This window comes from Saprolegnia parasitica, assembly GCF_000151545.1.
Source record: "Saprolegnia parasitica CBS 223.65 unplaced genomic scaffold supercont2.2, whole genome shotgun sequence".
In the NCBI taxonomy this organism is placed as follows: Eukaryota; Oomycota; class Saprolegniomycetes; order Saprolegniales; family Saprolegniaceae; genus Saprolegnia; species Saprolegnia parasitica.
In genome coordinates, this window is record NW_012156396.1 from 327,043 (window position 1) to 352,151 (window position 25,109).

Here is a 25,109-nt window from a genome sequence, read left to right on the forward strand (position 1 = left end):
ATGTCCGAGTGGTGCTTGTCCGAGGGCTTGTAGCCGTGCCAGCCTTCGATGACGAGGTCCATGAGCTCCTTGAAGGTCACGTACGACTCTTCGTCGCCAGCGACAATGCCGACGCCAAGGTGCGGCGTGTCGATGCCGGTCTGGATCGCTTGGTCCAGCGTGTAGCCGGACGCCGTCGCGCGACCCGCGAGCTTGTGGTAGATCTCAGGCGTGAGGTTCTTGGCCATGAGCGACCGGTGCTTCGGCGACAAGACCGGGTAGTTGTTGTACTTGGGCTTGGCGTCTTCAGGCGACTTGAGGCCGAGGTCCTGCTCAATGGCACGAAGGCGCAGGGCGATCTCCTGCAGCGCCGAGTGCGTCGACGCGCTCTCGGTCGCGGGGCGGTGGAGGCCGCCGGCGATACCGAGCGTGAAGGCGCCGACGCCGGCGACGACGTGGGCGTTGCTGCGAAGGGCTTTAGCTACAATACGAAAAGCGCATAAGATCTCATTGGTGACGCGGCGGCGTACCAAACATGTTGGGATCGGAGAGCTAAACTGCGAATGCGAGATCTTGTGGTCGAGGCGGAGGCGATCTTCCAGCAGGCCCAGCGATGCGGATTGGTCAAAATGAAAAGATTGCACTCATGGAAATCATCGTTTCCACCAATCGTAGCGCTGGCTACTCAAAGTCTTCGCGACGCAGTATCTAGCGAAGCGTCGTCAGGGCCGCAAGGATCTTGAAGGCCGCAGAAGGTCCGCGCGCCTTCGGAGCAACAAGCGCAATCTGTTCTGAAGTCATTTTCTGTGTTAAAAATGATGGAGTAACCTACATACTATCCAAATACGAGACGTCTATGCGCCGCCCTTGCCGCGGAAGGCACGGACACCCTTGCCCAAGCCGCCGCGGCCGTTCATGCCCATGCCACGCATACCCTGGCCACCCATGGCTGCGCTCATGGGCGCACCGCCGGGGCCGCCGGGACCAGCCTGGGGCTGCTCCGACTTCGGGTTCCGGACCGTCTCGTCGACCGAGAGGATCAAGCATGCAGCTTCCGTGGCGGCAGCGACCGAGTTGATCTTGTTGGCCGCGGGTTCCCAGACGTGGGACGCGTATGTGTCGCAGATGCCGCCCGTGTTGATGTCGACGCCGAACCACTTGCCCGTCTCGGGTTCCTTGAAGTGCTTTTGGCGCAGGCGGTTCAAAATGTCGGTCGAGTCGTGGCCGGCGTTGTCCGCGAGCTGGCGCGGGATGATTTCAAATGCCTTGGCAAAGGCGTTGATCAAGAGCTGCGCCTTGCCTTCGACCGTGCGCGCGTACTCGCGCAAGTGACGCGACATCTCCATTTCGATGGCGCCACCACCAGCAACGACCGTCGACGACGAGACCGTGCGCTTGACGACCATGAGCGCATCGTGGACGGACCGGTGGGCTTCCTCGATGAACTGCTCGGCGCCGCCGCGCAACACGAGCGTCGCACTCTTGGACTTGGGGCACTCGGTGAAGAGGTTGTAGCGCTCGTTGCCGACCTGCTTCTCCTCAAAGACGCCGCAGCTGCCCAGAACGTTGGGCGTCATGTCCTGGACGCTCGTCTGGATGACACCGCCGGTCGCGCGCATCGTACGCTCCATGTCGTCCTGCGCAACACGGCCGGCACAGAACAAGCCGCGGTCGGCAAAGTACTGCGTGGCCAAGTCACCGATCGGCAGCTTGGACAAGATGATCTGGGCGCCCGACTTGACGCACTTGTCGAGCTTGTCGTAAATGATGTTCCACTCGGCGTCGACAATCGACTGGTACTGCGACGGGTCATCAAGGCGGACTTCGGCGTTCTCCTTCTCCGACTTGAGTTCCAACTCGACGTTAAGAAGCAGGATCTTGGGGTTCTTGAAGTACTTGGGCATCTGCTCGAAGCCGGCGTACGAAAACGTCTTCTTGAAGGCGACACCTAAAATTCATGCTTATCAGCGCGTGCAATCACATAGCATGGAGTCGTACCGCGAACCATAAACGAGTCCGTGACGGAGCCACCGGGGACCTTCTTGATACCGACCATCGTGATGTCCATGTCGGTGTCAAGGCTCAAGATCGAGTCGACAACCATCGGCGCGAAGAAGCCCTTCTGCGAGCTAATGAGCTTCGAGTTGAGCGCCGTGCCGGCAACACGCTCCAACATTTGACGGTAACCAACAGAGTCCGTTTCCGAGACGCGGACCTGGATGTCGCGAATCTTCTGGACGGCCAACTGGCAAGCCTTGCGGTAGCTCTTGATGATCGTCTGCGGATGCATGTTTTCCTCAACGAACGGCTTGGCCTGCTTGAGGAACTCGCCGCCGAGCAAGACAACCGACGTCGTACCATCGCCAACTTCAGCATCCTGCGAGAGCGAGATGTCGACCAAGGTCTTGGCCGCCGGGTGCACGATGTCCAAGAGGCCCATGATGGTGGCGCCATCGTTCGAGATCGTCGTCTTCGTGCCCTTGTGGATGAGCTTGTCCATACCACGGGGACCGAGCGTCGTGCGGACGCTCTCCATCACGGCCTGGCACGCGTTGATGTTGCTAATGAGCTGCGACTTGCCCTGGCTCGTGTCGGTCCCTTCCTTGAGGAGGATAATTTGCGGTTGCTACGCAGCGGATGCATGAGCTTCGATCGTCGACCACAGGAAGCGGGCGCATGCAGCCGGCCCATCCCGCGAATCTCCATGGGAACAAGAAGGGAAGTTCCCATGGACGCGCGGGCTGACAGCGGCGCGCTTCCTCGGCAGCAGGGACTTACCATCATCATGGTTGCTCTTGTCTCGACGGGCCTCCAAGCAAATGAAGTCTTTTGAGTGGACAAGTTGTGGAAATCGGCGATTGAACGGATTTATAAAAATACACGGAATGCCTTTTTATTTTCCCCATAAACAATTTATACCTAAGAGTGCATATGCCTACAATCTATTTTTTTACGGAACGACGACCCATTCAAAGTATTGATTAAAATTCGTTTCAAAACTAGGGCCGAGCGAGCCCCCCAGCGGCATCGAATCCAGCGCTGTGATTGGCTAAAAATCTAGAATTTCGACGGCGCCAAATCCCGCGTTTTGGATCTTGATGCACTGTCGATGCAGCCACGTGACGAGATCAATCTTGCTTCTGAGACCGACCATCCCTGCCATTTTCAACGAGGTTTTAAACGAAATATAGTTCAGCATTGTCTGGTTCATCACCAGATCCCGTCCGCCAGACGCGTTTTCGTTTCCTCTGTTCGCGCCAACCAACCGCCTCATCGAACAATAGGAAGGAGCGCTGGTTTGCCGCGCCACTTTTCCATTTGCACTTTCAACCATGTTTGGTACATTCCACATGACATCTCCCACCGCTCACCAAATTCTCTAGCCAAAGCTCTGCGCAGCAACGCCCACGTCGTCGCCGGCGTCGGCGCCTTCACGCTCGGTATCGCCGGCGGCCTACACCGCCCGGCTACGACCAGCGCCCCCGCGGCGCCGATCACGCTTGAAGAAATCGCAACGCGACTTCGCGCCATCGAGCACGACCTTGGGCTCAAGCCCGTGGAGGCTGAAGACGCCAAGCCCAAGTACAACAACTACCCGGTCTTGTCGCCGAAGCACCGGTCGCTCATGGCCAAGAACCTCACGCCTGAGATCTACCACAAGCTCGCGGGTCGCGCGACGGCGTCCGGCTACACGCTCGACCAAGCGATCCAGACCGGCATCGACACGCCGCACCTTGGCGTCGGCATTGTCGCTGGCGACGAAGAGTCGTACGTGACCTTCAAGGAGCTCATGGACCTCGTCATCGAAGGCTGGCACGGCTACAAGCCCTCGGACAAGCACCACTCGGACATGGACTACACCAAGATCAAGAACGGTGACATTCCGTCGTCGTACGTCGAGTCGACACGCATCCGTGCTGGTCGCAGCGTCCGCGGCCTCGCGCTTCCGCCGGGCACGTCCCGCGGCGAGCGCCGTGAAGTCGAGCGCGTGCTCTCCAAGGCTCTCGGCAACCTCCTTGGCGATCTCCGTGGCAAGTACTACCCGCTGAGCAAGATGACCAAGAACGAAGAACAGCAGCTCATCGACGACCACTTTCTCTTCCAGAAGCCCGGCGGCGGCACACTCCTCACGAACGCGGGTGCGGCGCGCGACTGGCCCGATGGCCGTGGCATCTTCCACAACGACCAAAAGACGTTCCTTGTCTGGGTCAACGAGGAAGACCACATGCGCGTCATCTCGATGGAGAACACGGGCAACGTCAAGAACGTCTTTGAGCGCTTCTGCCGCGGCGTCGCCGACGTCGAGAAGGTCGTCAAGGCCGAGGGCCGCGAGTACATGTACGACGACCACCTTGGGTTCATCTGCACGTGCCCGTCCAACCTCGGCACGGGTCTTCGCGCCAGTGTCATGATCAAGTTCCCCAAGCTCTCGGAGAACTCGGACCAGTTCTACGCCCTCTGCGATGCGCTCGGCCTCCAAGCGCGCGGCGCCAAGGGCGAGCACTCGCCGCCAGGTCCTGGTGGCGTCTATGACGTCTCCAACAAGGCGCGCATCGGCTACTCCGAGGTCGAGCTCGTGCAAACCATGATTGACGGTATCTGGAAGCTCATCGATCTCGAAGAAGACCTCAAGAAGGGTCTCTCGATCCAGAAGAAGGTGGCGGCGCTCGGCGTCAAGGTCACCAAGGGCGGCCATTAAGCGACCGATGCGTCTCTCCGTCGTACGACCACTTGGTAAAGGGATCCACAATACAGAGACGTCTCTTGGTCATCCACGTGCTACATGGAGTCGTGTGGGTACGCCGAGTCGTGTGGGCTGCAATGAGTGACGTGGCCGTGAGAACGTCGATGGGTTGCGTTATAATTCACACCAGGGAACTCGTCTACTGGACTGAGCAAGACGGCAATGCGACGTGAACCGCCATGTCGTCGACGGCGAATGCAGCGCAGAGGGTCCAAACACAGACGCGCATGGCTCCGTGCTTAGCTCCATCAGGATGTAGTATACGTCAACGAGATCTGGGGAAGGGTCGTAACGGGGAGCGGTTTCGACGACCACGGTGTCGGCAATACAGATCGCATGGGTCAGAACGTGAGCCAAGTTCGGCGTCGACTACAAGGCGAGCCACTGCCGCGAGAGGAGGCAACAGATAGGTCCCTGCCCGACCCCGTCACCCTCCTCGAGACGAACAAGGCGCCGCTCTTCATCGAGGACTACGACGCCCCCAACGCCGACTGGAACCGCGAGACGCTGTACACGTACGCCAAGCGGCTCTGCGGGGCATTACCCGAGTCCGAGGTCCTTGCATCCGCTTCTTTCGCGTCGTCTCACGCTGCGTAGACGGAGCGGCGAAAACGGGCCCAGCGCCACGCCTCGTTTGTCCCTGGCATCCACAGCGACATCCAGTACGCCGATGACTCGGATGCATACGCGTCATGCTTGCTGTACGTAGCTTTTCGCACCAGCACCAGCAAAGCGTCCCGGTCCTCGTGGCCGACGCGGCCGTGCGACGCCTGCAAATCTTCATGCGCCGCGCCAATTACCGGCGGCGCTGGCGCGCGATCGTCGATACGCTCGTGCATCGGCTGCGCGAGCAAGCGCAGCTCGAGCGGGCTTGCGCTGAAGAAGCCGTGATGCTCGGCAAGTTTCGCGACATTCTGCTTGGCGGCTTCTCGGCTGCCAAGGTCTCGGCGCGCGGCAACCTCAAGAACATAACGATGCGCCTCGTCGTCGACGCCGATGCGTGCTACTTGACGTGGACGCCGTCCGTGAAGAAGACGCCGCGACTCTATATCCGTGCGTCCATCGCCTTCTGTGTGTGTTGAGATATCATTGTCGCATACGCTGGGTAGACCACATTGATCGCGTCGTTGCCGAAGCGAGAACATCCACGTCCCGTCGCGGCTCTTGCGCCACATTAGCTACCGGCGATCGCTCGTCATCTACGGCACGCTGCCGCATCTTACGGCGCTGCCACTGCGCACGATTCTCCAGGTCGGGTCGTCCAAGGAGCGCGATCTTCTCGTGCGCGGCTTCTCGCAGTTTCTCTCCGACTCGGTCTTCCAGACGTTCATGGACGACGCGGGCGTGCTTCGAAAAGACAAGCGGCGCGCGCCGATCACGTACTTTAACCCGACGCCCGTGGAGACGACCGACCACCTCACGGCCTTGGAGCGACTCGAACGCGCCGAGATTCGCCAGCGCCGCGGCCGCGTCTCGTGCTTTGCGACCCACGAACCGCAGGAGGAATATGGTGACGAAGACGATATTGACAGCAACACTGTCCATCAAAGCGACTTTGTGCTAAGCGACGACGACGAGCAGCCTGAGCCGGACCGGTCGCGGTCGGACCACAGCGACGACGGCCTACCCGTCCACCCCCACCCCACCCCCACCAAGAATGCCAGTGCGGATTTGGAGGAGAAGGCACCACCGCCGCTATTGCAGTACTATGCGACGCGGTACGACGAGATGGAAGTCGCGCCGGGCGTCGTGGACCACCGTCCGCGGCCCGTGCACCAGCAGGCGCACCTCGAGAAGGAAGAAGCGTCGCTGGCCTATTTATTCGAGAGCCTGCTCTCGCAATAAGAAACGATATCATATTACGACGGACGTGTTAGTCGGTCTTGCGGAGCTTTGTGGACGGAAACCCGAGGCGCAGCGAGGCCATGTGCGGCGGGTGCAGCGGGAAAAGCGCGAGCGGCAGCGGCCCAAACACTTGGCGCAGATTGCCAAGTACGCCGACGTAGTAGTAGTTGACGTACCCGACCTCGTCGCGCTTCTCGCAATACTCGAGCGTCGTCATGTTGCTTGCCGCGAGGTAGAGATGCATCGCCAGAAAGCATGTGAGCGCAAGGCCGACGCAGACGCTTGCAAAGCAAACCAGCACGATCTGGCAGTGCGCCGACGTCAGCGCGAGCTGCCCGAGAAGAAAGTCGCTGCTGAGCTCGTCCATAGCACTCGGCACTGCGTGCGCGTACAAGAGGCTCGCCTCCACGAGGCACGAGACCGCACTCCAAAAGAGGAAGAGCACGAAAAACTTGTAGTTCTCGAGGCCAATGCACCTACGAGCGAGAGAGAGGATCATGAGCGATTGCATCCTGCATACATCATGTCAAGCAACAACTTGTTAAGGAAGACGCAGTGGTGGTCCATCTTGGCAATGCACGCGTTGCACGAGCTGCAGTGGTGCGTGCGGTCGGGCTTGGGCAGGTCGCACTTGCGGCAAAAGCGCTTCTCGCCATTGTACTTGAGCTCGACGACGCCAACGGCGCCATCAAGTCGCTGCAAAAGCGGGCTCTCTCTCGCAAAGACGGACGCGGTCATCGTGCGGCCGAGCGACGCGCCAAGCAGAAGGACGCAGAGCTGGTACAGCAGCGCGTGCAGCAGCGGGACGCGGGCTAGACCCCGCGGGTTGAAGACAAAGCACGTGTAGAGCCAGAGTATGAGGAGCCCAATCGCGCACGGAAGGAAGAGCCGCATGACCTTGGGCATCCCCTTGAGGCAGCCGCACCAGCACATGGCGCCGTAGTATCAATTAATGCCGCCTTTTAGTCGATGCCCGTTTACACACAGCATCGTTTAGTCGCTTAGTCGTTTAGTCGCTTCCAACGGCCGTCGAGGGCCGTTTCGAGGCGCTGGTAGGAGTGTCGTTGCAAGATGGACGCACGCTTCAAAGACAAGAGCTGTGTCGCGGCGAGCGTGTCTTGATGCGCAAGCAAGGACGATTCGAACGGATACGGAATGCTCTCTATGTAGTTAGTCGATTCGATACTGTAGTCGATGTGTGCACGTGGCCTTTGCTGGCTCGCGCCGATTGGCTATAATTCTGGCCCTTTCGGTGTGCAGTTTTTGATTTCCACCAACGCGAATGCACAGTCGATCCGGGTTCGGGACCAAGATGGCGAACCGAAGCGCGGCCGACCGCGCGGCCCTGTACAATCGCCTCTCGGTACGTCCTCCCGCTTGTGTATGGCGCTGGCCTCTGGCGACGCCCGCGCAGAGGCTGCCCATGGCGCTATCGAAGAGGCCTAAGGGCTCAGCGCCGGCGTAGAACACTCCAACGTCCAACAGCGCGACAACCGAGCAGACGCAGCGGCTTATGGAAGACCAGAACGACGAGAAGATCGATCAATTATCTATTCAGATTGGCACGCTCAAGGACGTACGCACCCTCCACCCTCTTTATCGATTGATGCTCACATCTAACGCGTACGATCAACAACCAAGTGACCGAGGACAACCGATTCCTTGGCGACATGGTACTCTCCTCGAGACAGGGTCCATCATCCGTTACGAATGTATAGGACCGCGCCTTTAGCAACACCGAGTCGCTCATGGGCGGTACGCTCAAGAAGCTCGGGACGATGATGGAGCAGGGCGGGCCCAAGCACATGTGCATGCTCATCACGTTCGTCGTCGTCGTCTTTGTGCTCATGTATCTCCTCATGACGGGCAAATACTGAATGTAATCCCACGCACGATATACGGGTGTCTACCTCCCTCATCATCTTGCATTGCCAGCATGGAATTGCATTTGGAGGTAATACTAGTCGTGAACAAGTTGTGTAATTGCCGCCACGGTGGAGACGCGACAGGATTAGAAGAGCTTGACGTCCTTCTTCTTGGCCTGCTGCTTCCACTTGGGCATCGCATGGAACTCGGCGACCGTCATACCAAACACCTTTTGAAAGTCGGGGCTGCTCAAATAGTTTTCCTTGAGCGTAATGTCGATGCCCTCGACGCCCGCGAGCAGCTGCTCGTACGTGAACGTCTGGCCCGGTGCGGCGACGACCGCCGGCGCGGCCGGCGGCACGACCTTGGCAACAACCGGCACTTCGACCTCGACCTTGGCCTTCTCGGCGCGCATCTTCTGGAGCTTGGCCTCATACGGGTCGACGAACGCAGGCTGCTCGAAGAAGCTCGCGTCCCAGCCGGCAAAGTGGCACGTGAAGATCGCGGGCTCCTTCCCCGACGCGACCGTGATGATGGGCGTGTCGTTGCCGCGGCCGTCGCTCTTGGCCGCGCCGAGGTAGTCCTGCGCCATCTTGGCCGCGCCGCGCTTCTCGGCCTCGTTGGCCCCTTCGCCGATCCAGAGGAAGAGCGTCGTGTACACGTCGAGGAGGTAGACGTCGTCGATGTTGAGGTCGTCCTGCGCGAACGCGACGACCTCGGTCGCGTCAAAGAAGCCCGTCATGTTGGTGCAGTGGAAGAGACGCGGCTCGTGCTGCGCTTCGATCCCGACCTTCTCGGACGGGTACGGGCCCTCGCCACCGAGAAAGCCCCAGAACGACGCGTCTTCGCTGCCTTCCGGCACGACCGAGACGCTGCGGTTGCGGCGCAAGATGGATGCAATGCTGCTCGCGACCGACTGCTCTTCCGCGTTGGAGCCGCGGCCTTGCCACTCGAACACGACACGCGGCGTCACGAGCACGTAGCAGTCGCCCGAGTTGAGGCTCGAAGCGACCTCGTCGACCTGCGTCGCAAACGTGTTGAGCTCCGTCGAGCCCTTGACGTGGTAGAGCGAGACGCCGTCCGTGTCGTACGAGTCTTCGTCGTCGCGGTTCTTGAAGCCCGAGGCTTTGCCGCCGGCGTGCACGATGAGCTTGCCGAGGAAGAGGCGGCGAAAGTGCGCGGGCTCCTTGCCCTGCGTCACGCGCACCTGAACGGGCGACCCGCCCATCTCGTCGTCGAGACGCTGCGCCCAGAGCGCCGACGCCGCCTTCTCGTCCTGCGACGACATGCGGCCCTGCCAGTAGTAGATGACGTGCGCGGGCTTGCCGTTCACCGGCGTAAACGTCTGCAGCACGACGTAGCTATCGCCGCCGTAAAACTGGCCGTACGTCTCGGGCGACACCTCGACCTTCTCCATGTCCTCAATGCGCCACACCTTGACCGTGCTCGACCCGTCCTGGCCCGCAAACATGTCGTCGTCTTCGGTCGCCGACGCAGCGTACAAGCTCGCAGCGTTGACGCCAGCATGGGCCGGCGACACGGGCGCCTTGGCCTCGACCGCGCCAAACGCAATCGTGCGCGGCGGGTCCCACGCGCAGAAGAGCGCCTTGAACGCCGCGCCCTCGGCACCGTCGGCGACGCGCGAGATGGGCGTGTGCGACGCGCGCTTGGTCTGCGCCAGGTACTTGGTCGCGTAGAGCATACCGTTCTTGCGCTCTTCCGCCGACGCGCCCTTGCCGATCCAGACGTGGAGCGCGTTGCCGCCGTCGACGATAAAGACGTCGTCCGAGCTCAGGAGCGCCTTGGTGAGAATGCCGTCGACCGGCGTCACATCGGTCGTCTTCAAGTCGGACGACGCGTCGCTGAGCTGGATGAGCTTGATCGATTCGCGCTGCGCCTTCTCGGCCGCCTCGTCGCTCGGGCCTTCCTTCGTGACGTTCAAGTAGCCGCCGAGCGTCTTCCAGAACGTCGCGTTCTTGGGCTCGTCGTCGAGGAACGTGATCGACGCGCGGCCGCCGCGCTCGTTGTTGTTGAGCTGGCGCACAAAGTCAAGCGCCTTGGCCTTCTCCTGGCGGTTGGCCGTCGCGCCGTTAAACTATCGCAAGCATACTGAGACGCCTGTCACGAAGAAGAGGTGGATCGTACGACAAAGAGCTCGAGGCCCATGTCGAGGACGTAGACGTCGTCGGTCGTCAGCGACGTCGCCTTGGCCGGGACCTCGTTGACGCGCACCGTGCGCTTGCCCTTGACCTGGAAGAGCTTGGTGTCGTACTGGTCACGCACGACGGTCTTGAAGCCGCTCTCGACGCCGCCCGCGAGGTACTCGATGCCAGTCGCCTTGAAGTACGAGAGGAAGAGGTCGCTCTCGTGGCCTTGGCACTCGCGGTACTGGATCGGGCCGCCGCCGAGCGCCTCGTCGAGCTCGACCGTCTTGTAGGCCGCGACGCCGCTCTCGTCCTGCGACGTGTCCTTGCCGAGCCAGAAGTGAATGTTCCACGTCAGCGCCGAGCCCTTCTGGACCGTCTGGAGGAAGATGTAGCTGTCACCCGAGTGGAGCTTGTGCAGATCCTTCTTCACGGGCACCGGTACCATCTTCTCGATGCGCCATGCCACAAGGCCCGGGCGCTGGCCCGCTCCGACAAACGCTTGCTCCGCCATCGTCTTCTTCTGTAGCTTGCTGCTGCTTGGACCGCAGATTGCAAAATGACTCGAAAGCCATGTGGCGCCGCCCGACCAAGCCATCGATTCTGAGAGGTTTTTCAGGTATGACGTGGCACGCGACACGCACGCATGCCACATGCAAAGTGGCAATATATCCATTGATAGAGGTTGTAACTTGCACCACCACGCTGAGCCCTACCCCGCCTTTGGATACGCCACAACAAACCAGCGACAGCAGCCGGCACCCACATCGTGCGTCGAAGCGCGCAGAAGAGCCCTGTAGACTTGACCCGCAGTCGTAAGTGCAACGGCAATATCGAAGTGCAACGGCTATCGTAAAGTGCAATGTGAGCAAATACTGTGATCCGAAGGATGGCACGGAAGTCCTTCGTGGTACAATCGCATTAAAAGTAGCTTGACCTGAGTGCACTATATACATGTATATTGGTGGCCTTACTGAGGCAGGAAGAGTACAGGGCGGCTAAAACTCGGCGAATGGGTCTTTTCCGTTGTAGACAGGCACGGGCGCCTCCTCGTTCGAGTCCGGGTACGGGTCAAAGTTGGACGTGTCGTTGGGCGTGACGACCTTGGGGATGATGGGCGCCGTGCCTTTCCTTGCGAGCATCGCGTCCCAGTCGACGCCCGAGAAGAACTTGTGCTTCTTAATGTCTTCGACGCCGTTCTTGAGGCACCCGTAGCGCTTTGTGAGGTCGGCCGTCAAAAGACGCTTGATGAGCGCCTTGGCGTTCCGGTCAAAGTAGCGCGGAAAGTTGATCTTCCCCGACAGAATCTGCTGGTAGATGCCCATTGGATCGTCGTCGCAGAACGGCGGCTGACCAGCAAGCATCTCGTAGATGAGGATGCCCATCGTCCACCAGTCGACGCCCTTGCCGTGGCCCTTGTTCAGGAGCACTTCAGGCGCAATGTACTCGGGCGTCCCGCACAGCGTATACGTCTTGAACGCCACGCGCTTGGCAAAGCCGAAGTCCGTGATCTTGAGAAACCCTTCGTGGTCCAAAAGGAGGTTCTCAGGCTTGAGGTCGCGGTAGATAAAGTCCTGGCTGTGGAGGTACTCGAAGATCGACACGACCTGTGTCGCGTAGAACTTGGTCGTGTTAAAGTCGAAGCGCCCGGCTTTCCGAAGGTGCGTAAAGAACTCGCCGCCAATGACGTACTCGAGCACCATGTACAAGCACTTGGCGTCCTGGAACGTGCCCGCGAGGTTCACGATGAACGGATGGTCCAAGCACATGAGAATCGTCTTTTCCGAGATCATGTGCTCGACCTACATGGCTTCGTTAGCCGTCAACCTTTTGCGCATATATGTACTTGCTGCAGCCGGATGATCTCGGCCTTCTTGAGGATCTTGATGGCCCAGAACGAGCCCGTGGCCTACGCGGCGAAATCGTCCTCGCGTGCTTTCGGCCATGCGCTTACCTTGTGCGTCGCAAAGCGCACACGGCCAAACGACCCGGTGCCCAAGGTCACGCCGAAGTCAAAGTGGGCAATGTCGAGCGGGCCAGGGAGCTTGTTGCTGGGCTTGGTCGTCGTTCCTTCGGGCGTCGCCATGAGCCAGCGGCCTGCTGTCGTCGACCTCGGCCGATACGAAAACTGGCTCCGAACGCGACAGCGTCGGGAGCCAAGGGTCGCTGCCAAAAACGGCAGAAAAAAAGGATCGAAGATTAGCTTGCGCCAAACGACGCGTAGCGACACCAAAAACGGGTATGCATGTCAAAAAGGGAGGTGCACGAGCTCTCACAGATTCTGTTTTTATGCGCATGCGCTGTTCCGAGACGACCTGGGCCACCTTATCGGATGCTTGTACACAAAAGAGATCAGGTACACACGGTAGCAATGCCCGCGCGCTCCGACAGCACGGTGGCGTGTACCCTTTTTGACATGCGCCGCTGCAAGATCGCATGTTCGCATACGGTATCCGGAAAATCGAAGCTCAAGATACCGTTTTGGTCGCGAAGAGGTCGCGTGCGCTGGCTTGGGCCACCAGAGGACAAGAGGACGATGCAAGAGAGAGGTAGTGCTGAAGCTCGTAATGGAGTGATTTGTGATGCACTGCGGCGGCGGCTCTCATTTTCGAAATTCGACTCTATTTTAGGAAAGGTCGAATATCCGAAGTTCGAAGATTTTGAATACGTGGCGGCGAGCTGTGGCGGCGATGGACGACGAGCTGATGGACGACGATGTCCTCTTCGATGCGATGGACTCGCGCATGCATGCGATGCCAGAGATAGACAAGCCGATGCGTATCGAGCAGCCCAAGGCTGAGACGTATGCGCCAGCTTCGAATGGGCCGGACATCAAGGACGGCGTGTACATGGAGCAGATCCTGAATTTGACCCACCAAGTCGGCCAGTTGAAAGCATCCGCGGCCGAGTTTACCGCTGCACGCGTGCAAAGCGCCGCAGAACTGTCCACGTACGTATCACCTTGTCGCGTCGTGGGCGCTCATGCTAGCGTAGGCTGCGGCAGCAACTGGACCGACAAGAGTCGGCCTCCAAGCACCTCAAGCAAATGCTAAAAAACATCAGCGACAAGTACACCGCGCTGCAAATCGAGCACAAGAGCACAAAGGAGCTTGCGGACGAGCATCGATTGCATCTAACGTCGGCCCAAGAGCGCGTGATCGCACTCGAAGCTCACGTGGAAGCACACGACGCCCAGCGCGAGCAGTGGGCCCAGCTCCAGATCGCGCACGAAGCTTTGCGCCTCGAGCTCTTGCAGGTGACATCGGAGCGCGATGCGTGGCAGAGCCAGGTGCAGCATTTCGAAGGCGTCGAAGCCGCCAACGAACAACTGCGCAGCGACGCCGCCACTATTGCGCTCGAGCACGAGTTGGCGCGGAAGCGGTCGCACCACATCATCAAGGAGCTGCGCAAGTCGCTCGCTGAAGAGCGGGCCCGCCCGCCGCCGTCGCCCGTCGTCATCTCGACGCCGCTGGCCGTGAAGTGCATTTACGTGGCCGAACCCATCGATAGCGCGGCGGACGTGGTCTCGGAGTTTGCGCTGCGCATCGAGGGCCTTCTGCAGGCGAACGCGCTCTTGTCCGAGCGGCTTCGGTTCTCCGAGGAAAACACGCGGCTTCTCGCGACCGACTTGGAGAAGAAGCGGCTGCTGCTGAGCCACCTCACGCACAATGCCATGACGGTACAGGCCGCGATATCATCGTTACGACTTGGAGGTCGACACTGTAGGAGGACGTGGACGAGATGTATGTGCTGGCCAAGGCGATGCACAGCGAGCGCCTCGAGACGGCCAATACGCTTCTGCAGGCGTTGCTACGCGAGAACGCAGCTCTCAAGGTACCATCGGTCCATCGTTCCTGTGCCGATGCGCGCTAGGCACGGGCGCCTCTGGCGCCACTGGCGCTGTCCGAAGCGCCTGCTCCACCAACGCACTACCGTGCCATGTAGATGGCATATTGCCTCAAATGTACAAGACGTGTGTGAATTCATTCAATGCGCTTAAAGGTCCCGGAGCTTGGCCTCGATGAGTTCCGTGAGCTCGCGCACTTGGTCCTTGAGCTGCTCAATGTCCGAGTCGTTGGCAACATCGCGGTTCTTGGGGATCCACGACATCTCCTTGGCCTGCACCTTTTGGTACACGAACGACTCGGTGCCGTTCATGTCTGTCGTCGGCTTGCCCTTGAGGTACATGATGAAGAAGAAGTAGTGCCACAGGTTGTGCTCTTCGTTCGTATGGCGCGCAAAATTGTCGCGGAGGCCGAGGCGGATGCCTGCGTACTCAATGTCGTCCTTGGACGTGTTGCAGACGAGGCACGAGTTCATGGCCGTCCGGTCCTTCTCCTCGGCGGCCTCACGCAGCGCGCCGAACGCGTCGATGATGATACCCATGATGACGTTCATGAGGAAGAGCAGCACGATAATGAAGAAGAAGAGGTCGTAGACGACGCGGAAGAAAAACTTGACCGGCTCCGTGTAGTCGAGCGGGTGGTCGATCGACCCGGACATGTAGTCGCCAATGCCGCCGCCGCTCAGCAGCCCTACCCTCAGCATCACCATAATGAGTCGACCTCGACGTAGATGCGTACCGTAGTGAATGTACACAAAGAAGCACTGCATCATGGACGAGCACTGCGCGTTCGCGTCGCCTTCCATCATCTCCGCTTGGAAGAAGAAGAACCCGATGAGCGAGAAGACGTAAATGACGATCGCGCCAAAGGCCATCGTCATGCCAAGCGGCGCCAAGTTGAACGTGACGGCCTTGAGCTACGCACCGCGGATATGAGACAACCCTCTCCAATGACGGCTGTACAATGTTGGCGAGGCGGGCGTTCGTGCCGAGGAGGTCGAGCAGCGGGACGCCGTAAAAGAGATACCCGTACGAGAGGCACGACCGGGCGAGGCCCACGTACGCACACAGCGTGTAGATGGTGAAGATGACGACGACGTCCGAGACGAGCGTGTCGAAGATGACGTTGTACCAGAAGAGAAGATGCGCGCACTCGAGCTTCTTGTTGACCGCGTGGTCCTCGACGATGTACATGAAATGCAACGTGCCGCTAATGTGTCGGAGGCACCGGAAGCACGAGTAGATAAAGAAGAGGAGCGCGAGGACGGCGTTGATCTGCGTCACGACGTCGTCGGTGCCAAAAACGAGGATGATGACGATGAAAACGCCTGCGAGCACCGCTACATCGCACCCGTTGTGAGCGCGTGACAGAGCAGCGTCGAGTCGTACCGAACACAAAGAGCAGATCCAGAATCGCCGTCACAATGTGTTGCTTGACGTCGGCCCACTGCAGCATGTACAGCTTCATCGGCTCGATCTGCTGCTTGGCCATGTGGAACGACATGCTCGTCGCAATGTGGAAGAGCCAAAGCGACGTGCAAATGAGCGCGAAAATCACGCCAAACGCGTAAAAGACCGCTTGGACCTACTCCATGGCAATGAGTCGACGGCCGGAGATTTGCATGCAGTAATACGTTGGCTTCCATGGACGGCAGCATCGTCTCGTTGTCCATCTCCATGCCGAGCACGAGGATAAAGTTGAGGAAGAGACACAAAATGAACATCCACCGACGGAGCGCGAGGCTGTGCCCGGCCATCCACGCGTACAAGCGCGAGTTGGCGAGCGCGTGCCGCGTCTTGAGCTCCTCGTCGATCGTCCTACAAGACAATCGTTCAATGTTTGCATTCGACACATCGCCATCGTGAGTGATGGATAATATGGTACCGTGCCGCCTTGGACGTAAAGACCGAGAGCGCGTTCTCCGTGCCCATCTCCATGGCGTCCAGCAGCCGCTTCTGCTCTGGCCGCTGGAGGTACTTGGCTTCGGGCGGCTTGGGAAAGTACACGGCCACGTTGGCGTCGCCTCGCACGATCTGGATCGAGATGGTTTGGCCCGCGAAATAGTCGACGTCGCTGTTTTCGAGGTCCTTCCACTGCTTGGCGAACGCTGCGAGTGCCACGTCATTGCACGCCAAGAGCGCATACGCGACGCGGAGGAGCTCGATCGACGCTTCAAAGACCGCATGGCTCAAGCGCGCATCGGCCGCGAACGTCTTGAGCAGCTGTCGATTGTGCGAGAGCACGGCAGCGACGTCGTCGGGCGAGAGCAAGCGCGCGAGCGAAATGTGCACAAGGGCGTCGCTGCGGCACTCGGTCATGGCCAAAAGCACTTCGCTCGCGTTCTTGCGCAGCTTGGCGGCGGCGACGCGGTCCGCGGCCGGCACGTCGCGCGTGTCAAGCACGAGCAGCGCACACCATTTCGGCACGACGCTCTCGGTCAAGATGGCTTGGTTCTCCAAGCAAGGGCCTTGGCACGCCTCGCTGAGGAACGCAAACACTTTCGAGAGCACCTTCATGTCATTGGGTTCGAAGCGGAGCCCGCGGCTGCAAATCGCGCTAAGGAGCTCGATCGCACTGTCGAGAAAGCTCTGCGGCGGCCGAATCGACGTCGACCGCATGAGCGCCTGCCAGTCGTGGTGGTGGTTCTCGCAAAGCAGTTGGAGCAGCGTCAGCGCGGAGATCGCGCCTTCGAGGACCACGTCGTGGTGCGTGTGGGCGGTCACTGCGTGCGTCTGCGCCTCGACGTGCTGCATGAGAAAGGTCGCGACCGTTAGCTGCTGCTCGGGCGAGCTCGCGTCCAGCGAGGCATACAAAGCGTCTTGCGCAGCGTCGTACCCATCGGCGAGGAACTCGGCGAGCAGCTCGAGCGTCATCGCACTCAGCACGGGGTTGGTCGCATCGCGCATCGCGCGCTGGATGCAGGTGAGGACGACCTTGGCGACGTCGACCTTGACGGCCACCGTGAGCGTCTTGCGCCAGATCGCACTGGCTTGCAAGAGCACTTTCTCGTCCGGCTCGTCCTCGGACGTGGCTTTGAGCCGCTTGGCCCGCAGTGCGTGCACGAGGAACCCGAGCGCCAGCGTCCAGGACGGCGTCTCCTGCAAGACGAGCTGCGCGAGCGCCTGCAGCAGCGCGGTCGCATCCACCATGCTCGTGAGCGTTTGCTTCCACGACGTCGCGACTTGGTCGAGGTCCAGCACGATCGGCGCCACGTGCAAGGACGACGGCTGGCGCGCCACGTCAATCGACCGGTACTTTTCACCGTGGAACGTGCGGGTTGAGAGCCACTTGCGTCGACCGGACAAGAGCCCGCCGACGTCGCCGCTCGTGAGCGTCGTCGGCGTCTTGTGCGCCTTGGGCTTGACGTTCCAGTCCTGCTTGGAGAGCACGATGGCGAGGAGGTCGTGCGTGGTCGGCGCCACGGCCTTGGGCTCGCAACGGAGCAGAAACTCGGCCACGTGGACGACGTGCGCGACCTCGTCTTCGTTCGAGACAAAGTGAGCGATGCGTCCGTGTGCGTGGACTACCGACGGCTCGAGCAGCGGCAGCTGCTCCTTCAGAATCGGCGCCATGCACTCGACGACGGTCTGGCGCACAAACTCGCGGAAATGGCCTTGGCAAAGCCCCGCGCACTTCTCGAGGCCGGGCTTTTGCAAATCGCGCGCGACGCGGCGCTGCGCCCAGACGAGCGCGGCCATGTGCGGGCACAGATCCGGTCGCTGGAGCCGCGCGACCATCTCCTCGAGCGTGACCGTCGTGTGCACGCACGTGAAGCGCGCGTGGTCCTGGATAAGCGTCTCCAGAAGGTCGTGGACAGCAGTCAAGAGCGGCGTGACCGACGCGCCGTGAAAGTCCAGCACGAGCGGCTGCTTGCGTGTCTCGAGGAGCGCGTACCAGCCGCGGAGCCAGGGCAGGATCCCTTCCAGCACGATGAGCTCGTTCTTGGGAGAGAGGTCCCGGAGCAAGCTGTGGCAGCGCTGGAAGACGAGCTCGAGCGACGGCAAGGACGACGCCGGCAGCTGCACGACGCCGACCGTGCTCTCAAAGTAGAGACACGCCATGAGCAGCAACGACACTCGCTTGAGTTGAAGCGTCGACCGCTTCTGCAGAAAGAGCTCGAGGAGCCACGGCAGCGAGAAGATGCTCTTGCTCTCGAGGTGGCCAAACATGCTTTCGTGCGTCTTGCCATCCGCCACCATCGCGAGGAGCTCGAGCAAGTTGCAGTAGATCGAGAGCTTGGCTTCCGGCAGCGGTCCACTGCTCGCGGGCCGCGACGACGGCGACGCCAACGCCTCGGGCTCGTCCGCATCGACAAGCGCCAGCGTCTGCTTGATGTCCAGGTCCGAGTGGAAGAGGTAGAGGTTGATGTCATGCTTCCACTCGGCGCGGGGGGCAATGTTGATGAGCCGGAGCACGACGCGGCCGGCCATCTCGCTCGTCTGCAGATGCTCGAGCAGGATTTGAAAGAGCTAGCAGAAGATTTCAATATGGCCCAATACGGAGCGTGTACCGTTGTAAAGCGCGAGTCCACCGGCACGTACGGCGTCGTGCCATGGAGCATCTCGAGCACGATGCTGCCGACGCTGTCGACGAACGTTGCATTTGCCTGCACGAGGCGCCCGAGGATCGCCAGCAGCTCCATCTTGGTGTCGTCCAAGAGTGCTTGCGGGTGGCGCAGCATGGCCTTGAGCACCTGCAGCAGCGACTTGGCAAACTTGATGCGGTCGCGGACGCACTGCTCCTTGAACTGGCGGTACGGGTAGAACGCTTGGTTGGGGCAAAAGTAGTTTTGCTCGACGTTGAGCGTCTCGTAGTCGGGCACCGTGAACGCGTGCTTGCTCAAGGAGGTCGTCAAGTAGGTGAGGATGCGCTTCGGCACATGCGCGAGCAAGAGCAAGTCGACGAGCGACGCGTCTTTGCCCCACTTGTCGCTGACGCGGCACGCTTGCAGCACCGGCGAGAGCGCACTCATGTCCTTGCGCTTCCCGCTCGCCTTGTGGAAGGATTTCTTCGCGTCTTCCTTCGAGAACGTAAAGCGCATCTCGTGCGCGTCCGCGTCCAGAATCGCATTCGCGTCCTTGAGCACGTCGCGGAGCTTCTCGTAGTCGGCGTTGACCCGCTTGAGCTTCATGCAGATCGCATAGTCCGTGCGCATCCACGCAAAGTTGTAGGCGGGTAGAATCTGTGCGACGTTGCGCATGGCCGCCTCGGCGAGGAGCGCGTCGGAGCGACACGCGAGCATCGAGAGGTACTGCACCATGATGTCCGAGGCTTCGGGCATGTAGTCGGTCGTGTACTCGATACTCCGGAGCACAAAGAGCTGGGTAAACTTGGCGATGACCGCGAGGAGCCGGCGCTGGCACAAGACGACCTTGTTGACACCCATCGAGAGCGTCGTGGCGCCGAGGAGGTCGAACGGATCCATGTCCGAGTGCACGTCCGGGTACGCGATGGGCGTGAGCAGCTCCCAGCTCATGCCCGCCGCAAACAGCGTCTTGAGCAGCCGGCCGCACATGAAGCTCGGGGCCGCCGTGTACCATCCGAGGTCGAGCACGAGGTCCATGAGATCGAGCACGTGGTAGACGAACGCGAAGTAGTTGTTGGGCGCTTTCGGGCGGTTGAGCGTGTCGGCAATGAGCGCTTTCACCGACTCTTGGGCGAGCGACGAGACGTACGCGTTGTCGTCGTCCATGAAGCCGAGCGACGCGCGGCTGTCGAGGTTGAGAAACCACGTCGTGAGCCGAATGTCCTGACTCGCGGTGGTCGGCGGCGCCAAGTACAGGTACTGGAAGAGCTGCAGAAAGAGACCACGCATCGAGTACGGCAAGCCTTGCATCGCCGGCGACTCGATCACGCGCAGGAGCAGCGGGAGCGAAAACTTCTTTTGGAAGAGCTTTTGGCACGTCGCGTTGGTCTTGACGAGCACGCTGACGAGCTTGAGCTGGTGGAGGTACAAGATGCACCACTTTTGCGCGCGCTTGGTAAAGCTGTCGGCCCAGAACGTCTTGATGTGCGGCTGGATGGCTCGGGCGAGCACTTGCAGCGGCACGCGGGCGACGCCGTCTTCCACGTGTGCTTCCGGCAAGAGCGCGAGCTCGTCATCCTGCAAGAGCAAGTCGATGTGCGACGCCGTCGACCACGACACGGCGACATCGGACGTCGTCTCGTCGATGCTCGTCTCGATGCAGTGATCCGTCCAGACGTGCTGCAGAAGGAGCGTCGCCACCTTGGTCTCGTGGTCCTCCAACTTGGCCGCCGTGAGGAAGCTCAGCGCGTCACGGTCGGTCGAGCTCATCGCAATGAGCAGCTGCATCGTGCGGATCGGGTCGCGTGCGTAGTCGGCAGCAAACGCCGAGGCTTTGCCGTGCACGTTGCTTTGGTCGAGGAAGAGCTCGAGCGAATTCGGGTTCTTGGCAATCAGCGTCGCGATGATGGCCGTGCAGTCGACATTCCCGACCGACGCGCGGCTCGAGAGCGCGTTGATGATCTTGATCTTGCCGTGCGACGCATCAAACTCCATGAGCAGGTACGCCTCGCTGGCTGCGTTCCCTACGATGAGGCACCGCAGCGCCTTCCAGAACGGGACCTACTCAACACGCATTCAGTTGAAGCGCACAAGAAGCCGGAGGTACAAGCATCGCCAACAGGTCGTCGCTCGTTGGAATGTAGTCCAAGCATGCGGCCGCCATGAAGATCGCGTCAAGAATGTCCATGTCGATGCACACTGTCTTGTACGCCTTCAAGCGCGCGTTCTCCTCGTCCTCTTCAAACTGCTTGTCCATGAGCTCGACGATCTGCGTCGTCGTCATCGTCACGTGGGCCATGATGTGGTGGAGACGCTAGCACCCACATGCAATGAATCCATCGATCGGAACGATTCGGCACGTACCGACGGCGGCGCCTGCGTCAGCGCAGCGTGCGCGAGCTTGAGGAAGCTCTCGCGCCAATGGTACACCTCGTAGAGCATTTGGCTTTCGTCGACCGGAATGGGCTCGAGGCGGAAGGTCTCGGTCGCCTTCTCCGGGCTCCAGTACAGCTACACACAAATGGCTCGTAGGATGCTAACCGCAGCGACGTCGAACCTTGTCCTTGTGGCCGATGAGGTGCCAGAGGTGGCCGCAGCGCGCGCACGTGGATTGAAACGCAACGCGAAGGTCGGGTGCGAGGTCCATCTTGAGCGTCGCGAGCGTCATCGAGTCCGTGTCTTCGGTGAGAAGCACGGCGGGAATGCTGTAGTCGCGCGTGACGCACGGACACTGCATGCCGAGCACGTAGCGCGTGCCGACGTGCCGGAGCTGGTACCAGTCCTCGTCGTTGGCCACGAGAAGCTCGATCGCAAACACAGAGTCCATCGACTTGTGCGGCTGCAGAACCGTCTCGAGGGACGTCGCGAGGGGCACAAGGCGCTGGCCGAGGCACGCAACCGCTTGGTCCTGGAGCAGCAAATGACACGGCGCTTGGAGCACCTTGGGCAACGCCGCGGACGCTTCGTGGTGCGCGTACATGCCGATGGCCAGCAACGACGGCTTGGGCGGCGTAATCACGACGGGCTTGGCGCGCTGCGACGAAGGCACGAGGTCGCCGAGGCAGGCGCTGACGAGCGAGATCGGCGTCGACGTGGCCACGGGCTCGTCGAACTCCTTGCCCGTCGACGGCACCGCAAGCTGCACAAACTGGAACCACGAGTAGCACGACCCTTGCGCATCCAGCGACACCTACGTCGTTGCTTCCGTTTGTATCATGCTATCAATATACAACGTACGTTGGCCGTGCCCGGCGGCGCGAGCGGGTTGACACGAAGGTACTTTTGCGACTTGACGTGCAAGAGCTGGTACGTCGTGTTGTACTGGACCTCGGTCGTCGTCGTCCGCGTCGCGATCAGCAGCGCTGCGTTGCGCTTCTTTTCGCTAGAAAGGTCAAACTTGATACCTTGATACCTTGCAACCACGCGTACCGCTCTTCCTCCGAGTACGGGTCGGGTTTTGAGAGGCGGGACGCGGCGACCGACGTTTCGGTGAAGGCGCCAACGCTCACGTGGTCGTACGACAGCTGCGGGTGCACGACAAAGAGGTGGTCGAGCCAGTCGTGGACCTCCGAGACATGGAGATCCGTGTGCAGAAAGCCGTCGCTCGAGAGCACATGCGAGTCGTCGTCGGACGCAAACATAAAGTACACGAGGTCGCCAATGTGGACGGTCGACGGCGGCGCTGTGCTCGGCACAAGCAGCGGGACGTCGGACGGGGCGCGGTAGTACGTCTTGTACAAGAGCAGTGCAATCTCCTTCTCTTGCGTCATGGCCGCGAGCGACAGCAGCGTGTCATTATTCTACCACGCACATCTATTGTAAGGCTCTCGACGTGACAAATCGCTACCGTGTTGCTCGCGTCGATCGACGCGCCGTGCTGCAAGAGCAGCTGCGTCATCGCCAGGTCGGTCTTCTCGACAGCCGCCACCATGAGCGGCGTCGCGCCGTACTAAGTAGACGCTAAGATGCAACGCCGAGGAGTTTAATGGTCGACGTACGAGGTTGCGCGCTTCGAGGTCGGCGCCTTTGGTCACGAGCGCCTCGACGATGTCAGCGTGCTGCTTCTCGACGGCCAAGTGCAACGGCGTCTTGGCCTCCTAGATCCCAGCAGCCGCATGATCGATGATGATGTTTTCTATCGCACGCAATGGACGTACCGAGTTGGAGACGTTGACAAGCGCGCCGACCTCGATGAGGTGCTGCGCGATCTCCGTGCGCTCGAGCTCGAGCGCGAGCGTCAAGGGCGTGTCCCGGCCATACTCGGTTGCGGTCGTCGCCTCCATATTCGCCTCGTGATCGAGGAGGAGCTTGACCAATCCCAAGTCGCCGAGTTGGATCGCCAAGTGCAAGGCCGAGTACCCGGTCTACAGCCGCATGATATACAGGATGATGCGATGACTCTGGCACGATGCAGTACGAGATTGGCCAGGTTGACATCGGCGCCGCGCTCAATGAGAATCGTCGCGAGGTCCACATGCGCGTTGTCTTCGTCGTCGAGCGCGCACACAAGCGCGGTCCGGTGCTCCTACGCATGGGAATGAGACCGCCATCGTCGCCTTGATGACGCGCACCGCGTCGATGAAGTCGAGGGCACAGTTGGCATCGAGGAGCTGCGTCACAATCTCGTCGTGGCCTTCGGACACGGCGAGCATGAGCGGCGTCGCGCCAAACTACGAGGATCGTCCAGTACGTTTGAATGGCCCAAAAAGGGGGTACCCGGTCCTGGAGGTCGACTTCAATGTCGAGGCAGCTCAAAAGGAACGTGACGACACCGACGTTGCCCTGGAACGCCGCGACGCCGAGGGCGCTGCGTCCTTCCTACAGCCCCGAGCGTCTTTGCCCACTGTCGTAGTATGTGTGGGTTCGTACGTCGTCGACTGCGTTGATGTCGCTGGCGGCCACGAGCACGTCGAGGACGTCCACGTGGCCCAATGACGCGGCGAGCATAAAGGGCGTCTGGTTCGACTAGAGAGAGATGATGATGATGTCATGCTTTGATCGCAACGACGCACCGAGTTTTTGGCGTCGACGCGGATCTTGGTTGTCAGCAGCTCGGCTACCACGTCCGCGTGGCCTTCCTCGGCCGCCAAATGCAGTGCGTTCTCGCGGCTCTACTCATCGTGAGGTCAGGTGGCGGCCACAAAAGGTACCTTTGTGACAGTGTTGACGTCGGCGACGGCCAAAAGAGCCTCGACGACTGCAAGCATGCCCTGCTTGGCGGCTTCCAGCAGTGCTTTGTCCAGCGTGTCGGCCACCGCGCGCTAGCAAGACAGCATGAGACGAGTGTGGCTGGTTCATTGGCGTGTACGTCGCCGGTGGCGGCGAGCTTGTGCACGAGCGAGAGCGCGGCCTTGGTCTTGCATTGCGCAATGGCGTCGAGAAGAGCCTACGCGATGGGATATGAGATCGCATAGCGTTGAGCTGCGTACATCTTGCTTCTTGGCCGGCGACGTCGGCGACCTGCGCTGGTGCGAAGTGTCCATCGCCGCGAGCCGCTGAAATGTACTTTGACCGAGTTGGATATCATCTCGTCATCGAATTTTATACCTTTCGATACAAATACCAATATGAATGTTACATTTTATGACGCTGCGGCCGCTCTTGATGGCCAATTGCGAGTGGGACCCCCACCCATGATCCAGGTCGTTTTTGTGGGCCCCCTACCAATGATACAGTGCATTGTGGGGCCCCCTACGGACCGACCGATCAGCCCACACCCAATGCCGCCGTCAGCGCGCAAGTATCCAGCCCACATCACGTGAGAGGATCTTGGCCAACGACGCACATCCATTGCATGGCCTGAGGTCACGTAATCTTAGTTTCAGGCCTGGCTACCACACGAAGCGTGCGCGGCGGCTGTTCGATGGTACATGAAGTACGAGCAACCAAGGCGGGTTTGGCGCCGTGATCATTCGACGATGCAATGTGATGGAGAGCAGAGCTGCGACGGCAACTTCAGAACGCCTGGTCTTTGTCACAGCTGAAGTGGAAAGGCGATGGAGAGCGAGGGACCCACGTTCGGAGGGGTCCCATAGAAAATGGCGATCAGCCGCAGGGTTGCGGTCGTCAGCACCTGTCGCAATGGATGGCCGCAGGATCCCATGGAAGCCAGCGATATCTTCGCAGAGACAGCCGCGATGTCTACGGCGTCGCAAATGGCT

At 60.4% G+C, this 25,109-nt stretch overlaps 10 protein-coding genes across 10 annotated transcripts; 4 read left to right on the top strand and 6 right to left on the bottom strand.

The window, feature by feature from the left end:
- Positions 1-53: 53 nt before the first annotated feature.
- SPRG_00659 (hypothetical protein) lies at positions 54-516 on the bottom strand (the record flags this gene model as incomplete). Its single annotated transcript, XM_012338883.1, has 2 exons — positions 54-460; positions 510-516. Coding segments are annotated over 2 exons (414 nt in total), but the record flags the coding sequence as incomplete, so codon positions are not given.
- A 248-nt stretch (positions 517-764) lies between these two features.
- SPRG_00660 (T-complex protein 1) lies at positions 765-2,803 on the bottom strand. Its single transcript, XM_012338884.1, has 3 exons — positions 2,758-2,803; positions 1,978-2,605; positions 765-1,927 (listed from the first exon to the last, which is right to left on the bottom strand). The coding sequence occupies exons 1-3, from the start codon at positions 2,764-2,766 to the stop codon at positions 834-836; spliced, it is 1,731 nt and encodes a 576-aa protein (XP_012194274.1). The 5' UTR covers positions 2,767-2,803; the 3' UTR covers positions 765-833.
- A 508-nt stretch (positions 2,804-3,311) lies between these two features.
- Positions 3,312-4,757, top strand: SPRG_00661 (hypothetical protein; the record flags this gene model as incomplete). Its single annotated transcript, XM_012338885.1, has 2 exons — positions 3,312-3,318; positions 3,363-4,757. The coding sequence occupies 2 exons, from the start codon at positions 3,312-3,314 to the stop codon at positions 4,676-4,678; spliced, it is 1,323 nt and encodes a 440-aa protein (XP_012194275.1). The 3' UTR covers positions 4,679-4,757.
- Positions 4,758-5,059: 302 nt separating this feature from the next.
- On the top strand, positions 5,060-6,568 carry SPRG_00662 (hypothetical protein; the record flags this gene model as incomplete). The annotated part of the gene is made up of 4 exons (XM_012338886.1): positions 5,060-5,278; positions 5,321-5,385; positions 5,433-5,780; positions 5,860-6,568. 4 exons carry the CDS (start codon positions 5,060-5,062, stop codon positions 6,566-6,568), a joined length of 1,341 nt encoding a protein of 446 aa, XP_012194276.1.
- Positions 6,569-6,587: 19 nt separating this feature from the next.
- Positions 6,588-7,544, bottom strand: SPRG_00663 (hypothetical protein). Its single transcript, XM_012338887.1, has 2 exons — positions 7,107-7,544; positions 6,588-7,044 (listed from the first exon to the last, which is right to left on the bottom strand). The coding sequence occupies exons 1-2, from the start codon at positions 7,499-7,501 to the stop codon at positions 6,597-6,599; spliced, it is 843 nt and encodes a 280-aa protein (XP_012194277.1). The 5' UTR covers positions 7,502-7,544; the 3' UTR covers positions 6,588-6,596.
- A 336-nt stretch (positions 7,545-7,880) lies between these two features.
- SPRG_00664 (hypothetical protein) lies at positions 7,881-8,445 on the top strand (the record flags this gene model as incomplete). The annotated part of the gene is made up of 4 exons (XM_012338888.1): positions 7,881-7,931; positions 8,034-8,144; positions 8,218-8,241; positions 8,287-8,445. 4 exons carry the CDS (start codon positions 7,881-7,883, stop codon positions 8,443-8,445), a joined length of 345 nt encoding a protein of 114 aa, XP_012194278.1.
- SPRG_00665 (hypothetical protein) lies at positions 8,394-11,134 on the bottom strand. Its single transcript, XM_012338889.1, has 2 exons — positions 10,580-11,134; positions 8,394-10,529 (listed from the first exon to the last, which is right to left on the bottom strand). The coding sequence occupies exons 1-2, from the start codon at positions 11,090-11,092 to the stop codon at positions 8,580-8,582; spliced, it is 2,463 nt and encodes an 820-aa protein (XP_012194279.1). The 5' UTR covers positions 11,093-11,134; the 3' UTR covers positions 8,394-8,579.
- Positions 11,135-11,460: 326 nt separating this feature from the next.
- SPRG_00666 (AGC/PKA protein kinase) lies at positions 11,461-12,708 on the bottom strand. Its single transcript, XM_012338890.1, has 3 exons — positions 12,533-12,708; positions 12,425-12,487; positions 11,461-12,380 (listed from the first exon to the last, which is right to left on the bottom strand). Exons 1-3 carry the CDS (start codon positions 12,662-12,664, stop codon positions 11,577-11,579), a joined length of 999 nt encoding a protein of 332 aa, XP_012194280.1. The 5' UTR covers positions 12,665-12,708; the 3' UTR covers positions 11,461-11,576.
- A 407-nt stretch (positions 12,709-13,115) lies between these two features.
- Positions 13,116-14,584, top strand: SPRG_00667 (hypothetical protein). The gene is made up of 4 exons (XM_012338891.1): positions 13,116-13,528; positions 13,573-14,257; positions 14,308-14,412; positions 14,452-14,584. Exons 1-4 carry the CDS (start codon positions 13,269-13,271, stop codon positions 14,521-14,523), a joined length of 1,122 nt encoding a protein of 373 aa, XP_012194281.1. The 5' UTR covers positions 13,116-13,268; the 3' UTR covers positions 14,524-14,584.
- SPRG_00668 (hypothetical protein) lies at positions 14,536-24,431 on the bottom strand (the record flags this gene model as incomplete). The annotated part of the gene is made up of 22 exons (XM_012338892.1): positions 14,536-15,339; positions 15,386-15,583; positions 15,792-16,007; positions 16,111-16,240; positions 16,308-18,892; positions 18,934-21,009; positions 21,056-21,262; positions 21,313-21,459; positions 21,506-22,138; positions 22,186-22,330; positions 22,378-22,748; positions 22,796-22,897; positions 22,947-23,045; positions 23,106-23,312; positions 23,366-23,473; positions 23,520-23,618; positions 23,665-23,766; positions 23,818-23,913; positions 23,961-24,059; positions 24,099-24,209; positions 24,257-24,334; positions 24,378-24,431. 22 exons carry the CDS (start codon positions 24,429-24,431, stop codon positions 14,575-14,577), a joined length of 8,628 nt encoding a protein of 2,875 aa, XP_012194282.1. The 3' UTR covers positions 14,536-14,574.
- Between the last annotated feature and the right edge of the window lie 678 nt (positions 24,432-25,109).

Bases quoted from the DNA above. Each gene is read 5' to 3' on its own strand.
- SPRG_00660 (XM_012338884.1), bottom strand. The intron at 1,928-1,977 runs GTACGACTCCAT...CATGAATTTTAG, and splicing joins GGACTCGTTTATGGTTCGCG to GTGTCGCCTTCAAGAAGACG.
- SPRG_00663 (XM_012338887.1), bottom strand. From the start codon at position 7,501: ATGTGCTGGTGCGGCTGCCTCAAGGGGATGCCCAAGGTCATGCGGCTC. The intron at 7,045-7,106 runs GTTGTTGCTTGA...TCTCGCTCGTAG, and splicing joins CACTGCGTCTTCCTTAACAA to GTGCATTGGCCTCGAGAACT.
- SPRG_00665 (XM_012338889.1), bottom strand. From the start codon at position 11,092: ATGGCGGAGCAAGCGTTTGTCGGAGCGGGCCAGCGCCCGGGCCTTGTG. The intron at 10,530-10,579 runs GTACGATCCACC...TGCTTGCGATAG, and splicing joins TGGGCCTCGAGCTCTTTGTC to TTTAACGGCGCGACGGCCAA.
- SPRG_00666 (XM_012338890.1), bottom strand. From the start codon at position 12,664: ATGGCGACGCCCGAAGGAACGACGACCAAGCCCAGCAACAAGCTCCCT. The intron at 12,488-12,532 runs GTAAGCGCATGG...TTCGCCGCGTAG, and splicing joins TGCGCTTTGCGACGCACAAG to GCCACGGGCTCGTTCTGGGC. The intron at 12,381-12,424 runs GTACATATATGC...GAAGCCATGTAG, and splicing joins AGATCATCCGGCTGCAGCAA to GTCGAGCACATGATCTCGGA.
- SPRG_00667 (XM_012338891.1), top strand. From the start codon at position 13,269: ATGGACGACGAGCTGATGGACGACGATGTCCTCTTCGATGCGATGGAC. The intron at 13,529-13,572 runs GTACGTATCACC...ATGCTAGCGTAG, and splicing joins AGCGCCGCAGAACTGTCCAC to GCTGCGGCAGCAACTGGACC. The intron at 14,258-14,307 runs GTACAGGCCGCG...ACACTGTAGGAG, and splicing joins TCACGCACAATGCCATGACG to GACGTGGACGAGATGTATGT.